The following is a 9812-nucleotide window of genomic DNA, read 5'->3' on the forward strand; positions in this document are numbered from 1 at the left end:
GCAATGAACTTCCTTACCCATGTGGGTACCCAGAGCCCTGCAAAACTCTGCAGGCATCTGCCCAGCCCACCACATAATAAACAACATGGGGTACAGAAGGGTCTTCCAGGGATATGAATCCTCTCCATAAAATACATCAGAAGAGCCTGACAGGCACAGTCTCACCAGAGACTTCCCTGGCTACAAGTCCCACAAGTGATGACTTTCACTGTGGGTAACATGGAAACACTTCAAGCCTCTGACTTAAGGGATAACCAGCTCTTCATGCTGTTCCTAACACTTATCACTGACTCAGAGTGGAGTCAAACCCTGACTTTAATCAGCATTCCATGTTATTAATAGAGCCATGCACAAAACCTGGCAGCAGAAGAGCCCAGGCCAGTAGAAGCATCATTTATCTGCCACCGTCAAAGCAGCTCTACCCACCTGCCTCCCACCAGCACAGGCCCCCCCCAGCAAAGCCCACCTTCCTTTCCCTTTGTACCACAGCCCTCCCTTGAAGAGACACACACAGGGGGGCTCGGAGCTGCTGAATCTGTGTTTTATTGAGCCCACCTCACATTTCTTCCTCTGGGCAGGCACCATGCTGCTGCCCCCAGCCAGCAGCTCAGATCCCCACCGTGGTCCAGAGCTGCATCTTCAGAGGACACCACCGTGATGGCAAAGCCTGCAGAGACCGGGAGAAGCCAGGCAGGCTGGGGGAGGGGAGCCAGAGCATCCTAGAGGGCATCTTTGCCTCCTCCCAGGAGCAGCAGACTAAACCCAGAGCAGCATGGCGAGGGCGAGCAGCCTCTGGCCAGCACCGGACACCCCCTGCCCTGGCACTGCCCATCCTTCCCGGGCAAGTGTGTGCTGCATTGTTGGTGGAAACAAAGGAGTGGCTTGCGTCTGCCGAAGAGAAAGGAAGTCGGAGGCAAAATCATCCCGCAGCACTGGGTATATGCAGATTAAGCTGCAGAAGGTTGCATCAATGTAGCATTTTCCAGACATCAGTTAATCCCCCCCGGCCATGCTCTGCGTCTCGCTGGATGAGGTGGGTTGTGTCTCACCTGCAGCCACAAAGGCAACGGGTGCCCAGTGACAAACCTGACACCCCTGACCCGACACTCCTGTGAGGCCGGGCAAGTGAAACACAAGCCGTGCGCCCACCAGCACACCCGTGGGCATCGCTTTGGCAGGGAACTCGGTCTATTCTTATCAAGGAAAAATGAGGACACTGGGATTCCCACTAGCTGTCTGGGGATCGAGCTATGGATCGACAGGCTGTCGGTCTCTGCACGGATGTCTGGCTAGGGTGAGTGAAAGGGAGAAACACACTTTTGCTGTTTGCCCTTCACTGATGCATCCTCTGCTGCCCTGCCCCCATCACCTCCAAGATAGCCCAAGGGAAGGTTGCTGCTCGGCTGCCTCCCCCATCTCTTGCTGGGGTGCCCTGCTTGATCTCCATGATGGACCCCCAGTCACACACGGGCCGCCTGGGGCTCTTCCCAGCTGTAGTGTGATGCTGGCAGGCCTCAGTTTGCCATGGCTGTTCCCTAGATCCCAGGTTTCAGCAATCACACCCTTGCTCCTCTGGCCTTGCCTCTGCTTAACCCCGAACATCAGCAGGAGCTTCGGGGCTGGATTCCAGGTTTAGAAAGGCATCACCGGGCCATCCAACCTCTAAAGGCTTTTCCCAGCAGCTCCCAGCACCTGGCGAGAGCCCCCTTCCTGCCTGATGGAGACACTGATAACGTCGGGCTTCACACAGACCCTGCTGGTCCAGCAGCTAGGACCAGACCCGCAGGCTCCCCGGGTCCGGAGCTGTAATACGGCGACCCAGAGGACGCCCGTCGGGGACACAAATCCTCCCTTCTGCTCCCATTTCTGCCACATCATTTTCCCTCCACGGGCTGCCCCGGCGCGCAGGAGCCGGCGGCTCCACCTCCCGCGCCGCGCACCGGGCGGACCCCCGGGCAGGGGCTGGCGGGGCACCGGGGATGCCGCCCGCCGCCTTCCCGAGACCGGCACCTCCGAGCAGGTGACCCCCACCGGGTCCCTCCCGGCACGCAGCTCCCGCCGCCGCCGCGGGTGTGCTGGGTGCGAGTCGCTCACCTTCTCTACGTTCTCCACGGTGAAGTCGAGGCCCTGCGGCGGCGGCGCCTCCGCCCTCCGCTCCATGGCTGCGGCGGCGCTCAGGAGGCAGCGGCGGCGGGCGGGCGACAGCGCACGGGCAGCCGCATCGCGGCGGGACCCGCCTCCCCTCCCCGACGAGGGCGGCGGCACCGGCGCAGCTCGGCACCGGCGCGGCGCCACTCGGCTGGGCTCGGCGGGCAGCGGCGGTCGGGCCGGGAAGCGCCCGAGGGACGCCCCGAGCGGCACCACCACTGCCCCTCTTCACTCCGGCACCGCCTCGCCCCGCTGCCCCGCAGGCGCGACCGGGCAGCCCGGGCCCTGCCTCGGCGCCGCGCCGCACGCCGGGAGCGGTAGTCCCGGCACACGCGCGTCCCCTGCCGGGCACCGGCACCGAGCACCGCCACGGCTCCCCGCGCGTGGTGCGGTGCGGGCAGCGGGAGCCCCGCTCAGCACCGCCTCCGGCGGCCGGCCCGCGGGCATCCCCGTCCGGCCCCAGCGCAGCACGGGCAGACGCAGGGGCTGGACGCGCGGCCCATCGCTTTATTGCTACAGGAAAAGGCGGCTGTACAAAAATAGAGTTTATCCCTCCCATTTTACAAATAGTAGAAAACAAAACGGGGGCTGGGGGCGCGGAGCCGGGGCGCTGCCCGGGGCTTCGCAGCAGCGCTGGGGTTAAATTACACCCGGCCCCCGGGGGCCCAAAGTCATAAATAGGAGCTGCTGCTCGAGAACAATAAATAAATAATTTAGAGTAATAAATAGTTTAGTGCTGCAGCACGGTGGGGGGTCCCTGCCGCCCCCCGGGAGCCGATGGGTGTCTGTGAAGCACATGGGGTGCAGATCCCCCACCCCGCTGCACCCCTGTCCTCAGGGATGCCTCCTCCCTGCAGGGCAGCTCCAGCCGCCGCCACTCCCAGGGTGCCCGAGGGGACAGGGAGGTTTTGTCGCCTTTCTGTCCCACTCTGAAGCTTGGGTGATGCCTGTCCCCAGATCCTCTAAAGTAGGGGTGCGGGAGCAGCAGTCCAGGAAGGGTGCAGGCAAGCTGGGTGCTGCTGGTGGACGCTGGGCTGGCAGACCCCTGTAAGCTGCAGGGATGCTCCATACCCCCTCCAGCTCCTCTCCCAGGGCTGAGCCAGGGCGCACTGGGGCAGGATCCCACGTAGCCGGTGGCACCAGCTGCTTGGCACTGAGCAGGATGGGGCTCAGCCACCCATTCCCCGTCACGGTTCCATCTCCCCTCGGTCCCTCGTGGCCACGTAAAAACGGGGGCACCGGCCTCTGCTACACCCTTCCTCTGAGCGCCAGCGCCACTGTGTGCGGCAAGACGGGATCTGCTGGCAATCCGGGGTCTGCCAGCCTGCGTCGAGCGGGAGCAGAGCTGGATGCCCCCTTCTCAGCCAATGCAGCTGCACTCGGCCGCCGAGAGCTTCTCCACTGTCTGCCATGTGTTCTGTACGTCCATGAAGGAGACGGCCTCGTAGCGAGTGGGCCGGCAGCAGGGGTGGCTGAGGACCCGCTCTTGCGGCCCCGGGGTGATGAGCTGCTGCCGCAGCAGGCTGCCCAGCGTCAGGTCGTAGTTGCTGCGCGCCCGGTGGCAGGACCCGCTGCAGTACTTGAAGAGCACGATCTCGTCCGAGTTGAAGCCCAGGCCCAGGTCTCGCACCTTCACCATCAGGTTGCGGATGTGGCAGTTGCGCCCACGGCCCCCCCGGGAAGGTTTCTTTGCCCCCTTCTTGGCTTTGCCAGTGCCTGGTGGCGAGCGCTCGGCACGCAGCAGCAGGTCCTCTGCTAGCTCTGCAGCACCTGGGCCACTCGTCGTCGCGTTGTCCCCTGCATGCAGAGGGGACAGCACCGTCAGATCCCATCCTGCACCCACCACCTTCCTGGAGCCTGCTGAGCCTGCCTGTTCCTGCTATGACCTGCATACCCCTCCTGACCACCCACCATAGCACTGGCTAGATGCCTGCAGGGTGAGTGGGCACCCGGCCAATCATCTGCTCATACCCAGGGCTCTGCCAGCATCCCCAGCATGAAGCAGAGGGGCCCATGTGTTCATTGTCCCCCCCCCCCCCCCCAGCCTGGCCCCAGTGCTGAGGCTCCTCAAAGCAGCTCCCAACCCACCCATGCCCCACGCTACCCAATACGCACCATACAGCTGGCTCCAGGCCGCAGCAAGCGGTACCTCCAGGGCATCCTCCACAGCCGGGCTGGCAGTGGCCATGCTCCGTGGCGTTGGGGCTGCATCCAGCGTCTCGTTGCAGTGTGGGGTTCGCAGGGTGCCTGCAGCCAGCCCAGCCAGCAGTGAGAGGATGGTGAGGAGCCCCCACAGTGTCCCCTCCTGCAACAGAGCACAGCACAGTGGGGTGAGATCCCCACACCATAGACAAGACTCCACGAGCTGGGGATGGAGATGTGTGGTCCTGGCCAGAACTGGCCAGGTCTGGCCTCACCTTGGGCTGTGGGTGCGTGGTGGGTCCTGCAGATCTCTGCTCTGGTGGCTCTGCTCGCTGCTCCATGCTGGCTGCAAGTGCAGAGATGGGGTCAGCACCCATGCAGAGGGGACTGGGTGGGCACCAAGCTGGGAGCTGGGAGCTGGAAAACCTCTCCCCTGCCCCTGCTATTTTTGCCATCCTCTCCCTCATCCCCCAGGACCCCCAAACACCTCCTGCACCCCAGGCATGACTCTCCCCCTGTCCCCTCCCCACACAGCCAGGCATCACTACCCCTCACATCCCTTCCAAAAGATTTGGCAGCTGGGGCAGCCCAGCCTTCTCCCAGCACTTCTCCTCAGGGGGATGCAGCCACCTCCTTGTGCAAGCGGACTGGGATGCCAGGCTGGGCTGTGAGGCAGTGGCTGGGGCTGGGAGCGCCATGCGGGGGGGCCTTTCCCATGGCCCTTCCCTGGGAATGTTTTTCTTGCTCACAGTGGGAGCCTGACCTTGGAAACTCCAAATCCATTAGTGCAGGGTCCTTGGGTGCAGCCACCCCTTGGCCATGCATTGGCTTCCCAGCCTGCTGCCTGCTCTGAGCTGGGACATGCAGCCCCAGAGCAACCCAGGACCGTGATGGGCAGGATGGGCAGGCAGGTCCCATGGGAACACAGTGGGGTGAAGGACAACGTATTGGGCTCCCTGAAGTCATTCACCCCAACACCACTGGCCACACCCGCTGCCCAGACACATACAGGGGAATCCGTTCCCTGCCATGCATGGTCCCAGTGGAGCCGTGAGCATGGTCTCAAGGGATCGATGTCCTCCCAGGAGGTGTAGGGGCAACTTCCAGTCTGCAGCCACTTGTTGCGCCTCTTTCCCCAGCTGCTACCCCGGGGTGCAGGAGGCCCCTGTGCCCTCGGGTCCCAAACCAGGATCCACCAAATGTGGCTCCCAAGGGGTCTTGATCTCTCCTTGGTCTGTGCTGCATCCCCTGCCTCCTGAGACCAGACTGAACCCTTGGAGCTCAGCAGCATCCTGCAGCAGGGAGTTCCCCCATCCCTTCTACGGCTTTGCCCTGACATGTCCTAGGTGCTTCCATAGCAAAGCTGGGAGAGAACATGCTGAGGAGAGAGCTCCTGGCTAAAAAATGAAGGGACCCGGCTGAGCACAGCTAAGGCGAGGCAACAAGATCAGTTCTCCCAGTCCCTGCAGCATCGGCAGGGGAGAGTCCCCAATTCCTGATGGCCTCATCTGAAGCCACCTTGCGCTGGCCACACCGTGGCAAGGGGCTTTGATGAACACTGCCAGGCCCATGTGCCTCCTCCGGAGCCGTGCACCCCTCAGGATGTGCCCCGGTGCAGGCAGGGCTGGCACCGTGCCCCCTGCCCCGCCAGCCGCCGCAGCCCGGCCAAGCACAGCCCGCACTGCACGTCGCTCCCGTGGCGGCCCGTGGCCCCGCGCCAGCCGCTGCCGCCAGGTCATGGTTTTCCCAGGCCGGCACCCCCGGAGGGGCAGGAGAGGGTCCTCGCTCCCTCGTCCAGCCCCAGCATCCCGGCGGGACGGGACAGAGCAGCCGATGCAGTTCAGGCTTCTCCCGTCCGGCGGCAGCACGGCCCCGGGCTCTGCGGCAGGAGCGCTGCCGGCGGGACGCCGGGTGAGGGCAGCCTCCCCTCGTCCCCGGGAGTCCCGGAGCCGGTCTACGGACATGCCCGCCAGTGCCTCCGCAGGCCTGGAGCCCCATCCCCGGAGGCAGCTCCCCGAGCCGCAGGACCGCAGCCCGTGCCAGCCCCGGCTGGGCAGGGGCTGAGCCAAGCTCCGGGCACCCCACGGGGATGCCAGGCCCGCACCCCCACGGCAGCGACCTGGAGTAACACCAGTGCGGGTCACCCCACACCTACCCGTGCAGACCCCGGCGAGGGCCCCGCCGCTCCCGCTGTGCCCAGGGCGCCGGGGAGCGGGTGCCCCGGGGACCGTACCAGGTCCCCAGGAGGGCAGAAGCCCCTCGCGAAGCGCATCCGCACAGGACCAGAGGGTGCCCCGACCCCGGGGTGAGGGTCTCAGCTCCTGGAGCAGACGCTTGTGAAGGAGGCTGTGCTGGGGTCTCGCTCGCCACTGCTAGCTGTGCAAGCCATGCAGCCGCGGGTCCTGCCCGGCAGAGCGGGGCGATGCTCGGAGACCCCCGTGGGCACCTGCGAGCACCGGCGGAGAGGGCGGAGACCCGGCATCCCGCCGCGCTGCCCCTGGCAGGAGGAGTGCCGGCGGGCAGAAACGGACTCCGCGTGTGACGCGGGGCTGGCACCCGCCCCGCAAGGCCCTGGGAGGCCGGAGCGGACACGTGGGGCACACGGGTGAGACCAAACCCGGCCCCAGCCCAGCGAAAGCAGAGCCGGGGGTGCCGGGCAGTGCCGGCCCAGGGACCACGGTCCCGGGGCTCTCCAGTGCCTCCCGCCCGAGCAGCCGGGGCACAGACCTCGTAGACGTGCCCAAAGGGTCAGTGCGGGAGGCCAGGGCAGAGGCGGGTGAGCCAGTCCCTGCGTCCCCCGGGCACCCGCAGCCGGGTCCCGCCTCTCCCCACCCGGGCAGGGAGTTCGCGTTCCAGCCGCGGCTCCGAGTGCGCCCGACTGCCGGGCCGGGCTCGGCAACCCAGGACCCTCCTGGTGGGGACCTGCCCGGGAACGGCCCGAGCCCCCTCGCCACCCCGCGGGTATTGCCGGGCGGCGAGCGGTGAAGCGGGACCCTCCCGCCGCCCCGTTGCCCTCGCAGCCCCGGTACGAGCCAACGCCGAGGCCCGGCGCCGCCGGCAGGCTGGGACGGACGCTGCCGCCCGCCTCCCCGGCCCGCACTCACCGTGCCCGCGGCGGGGACCATCCCCCGGGCCGCCGCCGCCCCGCATCGCCTCCGCTCCCCGCCGCCCCCCGCCGCCCGCCGCCGCCGCGCCGGGGCGGGGCGCGGGCGGGGGCCGGCGCTGCCCCACAGGCACCGGCTCCCGCCGCTGCTCCCGGTGCCGCTCCCGCTGCGCCTCGGGGTGCGGGTCCCGGTCCCGGTGCGCCTCGGGGTGCGGTGCCGGTGCCGGCGGGCGGGCGCGCAGTGCGGAGCAACGGCGGCTCCATCCCTCTCCCGCCGCCGGTGTCAAATTCCAGCCACCGTCACCTGACCGGCGGGGGGGGGGAGGCGACGGTACCGGGACGCCGATCTGCGCCGGCACCAGGATCCCGACCGGCACCCCGACCCGCACAGCAGCGGCACCGGGACTCCGACCAGCACAAGCTACGGGACTGCTCCGGGACCAGGATGGCACGGAGACCCCGCCAGCAGTAGGAGCCGCAGCTCGACCCGCATCAGCACCGGCTCCACGCCGGCACCCGCGCCGCAGTCGAGCTCTTGCCGAGACTCGCACCCGGCTGGGAACGGCACCGGGACCCCGGCGGCACCCGATCCCCGCTACCACCACCTGCTCGCCGGCCGGCCTCCAGGCAGGCGGACGGGCAGACGGACACGCAGCCTGGACGGACGGACGGCCCGTGAGAGGGGCTCCCTGCCCCGACAGCCCGGTCCCAGCCCTGGCAGCACGGACACCCCCGGGGACGAGTGCAACCCTCCCCGGAGAGCTCCAGGAGCAGAACCCCACGGGGCTTCGGTGGGCAGAGCTCCACAGGGTCCTCCTGCACACAGCCGAGGGGACGGGTTGGGGTGTCCCTGGCAGCGGCGGGGCTGGCGGGCGTCCCACGCACCCCGAGCCGCCGCGGGCCACCGGTGTGCCTGGCGCTCACGTCCGGCCTCGCCGGAGGAGGAGCCCGGCCTCCCTGCCCGGCCTCTCAGCCCGCCCGCGCCCCGCGGCCACGGCCCACGGGCTCCCCGCGGCCAGGTCCCTCCTTACCTCCGCCGTGTCCCTGCCTCCCTCCGCCGGGGCCGCCGCAGGCCCCGGGGACATGGGGGCCGGCTGGCGAGCCGAGCCGAGCCCGTGCGAGTCCTTACGTCACTGCCCAGGGCCCTCCACGTCCATGCCGGGGCTCTCGAGTGCTCCTTGCAAACGTGCCAAATCCCAGGGCCGCCTCCGCTCGGCCCCGCTCCACACGTGCTCCCCTGGACGGACGCGGCCGCCGGGGAGCAGCCCGGCCCGGGCCAGCGCCCCCCCCACCCCGCGCCGGGGACAGCCCCCATGGCCCGGCGGGGTCGGGGAGCGCGGGGCCGAGGTGCGCGCCCCGGGGTGCCGCCGGCAGCGCTCGGCGAACCGCCCCGGGTTTATGTAACTCCCGAGGCTGGAGCCGGGCCAGCGGCTCGGTCCCTGGCCGTGCCTTGTCCGCACGACGGCTCCCGGGAGCCCGTGGGGTCTGTCCCGGGGCACGGAGCCCCGGCCCCGCGGTCCTGCTGCGCCTGCCTCGTCTCGTCTCATCCCGTCGGATTATCCGGTGCGGGGATGGCAACTCCCGCGTCCCTCCCGCGGCATCACCTGCCAAGGAATGTGCTGGCACGGGAGGAACCTTCTAAGCTGTTCCCGTCACCACTGGCAGAGCCCGGGGAGGTGGCCCGGGGACCCTCTACCACTGGCACAGGCAGCTCGGACGAGCCTGTGGGCACGGGTGGCTACATGTGCGCAACGGGACTGCGTGGATGGGCTGTGTGATGTGGCCTGAGGCTGCTCCCATCTATGATGCCCGCACTGGAGCTGGCAGACATGGTGCCCTGGAGGCCAGCAGAGGTTTAGAGGCTCAGGGGCATCCCTGTGGTGGGGAATCAGCCAGGGGCAGGGAACAGGATCCTCAGCTTTGCAGGGTTGCAGACTAATGGAGCTGCCTACCTGGAAAGTTTCCACGTGAGTGGCATGTCCTGCTCCAGGCTGCCTGACTGTCACCACGGGACTGGGACCCGCTGCCCACAGAGGGGCTGCCAATGGCAGCGAGTGTTACCTCCCTCATGGACAACCCGAACACAGCCCCAGGTACTGCCTCACCCCAGGGGTTACCCTTTTCCCTCCCACCTTCCCTGTGGGTTGGGCTGGTCCTTGTGTTCCCAAGGCACAGCCCGGACCTGCTATGCACATAATGCTGTGTGGGGCATGGTGCAGGAGAATGTCCAGAGCATCCCCATACAGGTGAGTCCGTGGTCCTGTGAAAGGGGTGGCTGTGCATAGCCAGGCCTCTGTCTTCTTCCAGTTGTGCCCCCTTCATGGCTGCTACACCAGACAACCTAGGGGTCCTGCCCCTAGCCCTTGTCCTGGGAGATGTGACCCTGCTGCTGCCATCAGCTCCACTGATGTCCTGCCTG

At 67.5% G+C, this 9812-nt stretch overlaps 2 protein-coding genes across 5 annotated transcripts in view; both read right to left on the reverse strand.

Moving 5' to 3' along the window:
• Positions 1-2264, reverse strand: part of IPO13 (importin 13) — a 31729-nt gene extending 29465 nt beyond the window's left edge. Inside the window, exon 1 of one of the 3 annotated variants that reach the window (XR_009743066.1) lies at positions 2095-2264. Coding sequence is in view for 2 of the 3 variants with exons in the window: in XM_061451441.1 (XP_061307425.1) it covers positions 2095-2160 (66 nt within the window). In the remaining variant the exon portion in view is untranslated. The remainder of the gene's footprint in view (positions 1-2094) is intronic. The other 2 variants (XM_061451441.1, XM_061451442.1) reach the window with 2 other exon arrangements.
• Positions 2265-2628: 364 nt separating this feature from the next.
• On the reverse strand, positions 2629-8739 carry ARTN (artemin). 2 transcript variants are annotated; one of them, XM_061451464.1, is made up of 4 exons: positions 8425-8739; positions 4566-4636; positions 4264-4453; positions 2629-3945 (listed from the first exon to the last, which is right to left on the reverse strand). In XM_061451464.1, the coding sequence occupies exons 2-4, from the start codon at positions 4629-4631 to the stop codon at positions 3509-3511; spliced, it is 693 nt and encodes a 230-aa protein (XP_061307448.1). In that variant the 5' UTR covers positions 4632-4636; positions 8425-8739; the 3' UTR covers positions 2629-3508. The 2 variants fall into 2 exon arrangements, with proteins under 2 accessions (XP_061307448.1, XP_061307447.1); XM_061451463.1 differs by lacking the exon at positions 8425-8739 and adding an exon at positions 7395-7469.
• Between the last annotated feature and the right edge of the window lie 1073 nt (positions 8740-9812).

The sequence above is a fragment of the Pezoporus flaviventris genome, unplaced genomic scaffold, assembly GCF_033815535.1.
Source record: "Pezoporus flaviventris isolate CSIRO_AGI_PZ_B2104156 unplaced genomic scaffold, CSIRO_AGI_Pfla_v1 ptg000013l, whole genome shotgun sequence".
NCBI classification, from domain to species: Eukaryota; Metazoa; Chordata; class Aves; order Psittaciformes; family Psittacidae; genus Pezoporus; species Pezoporus flaviventris.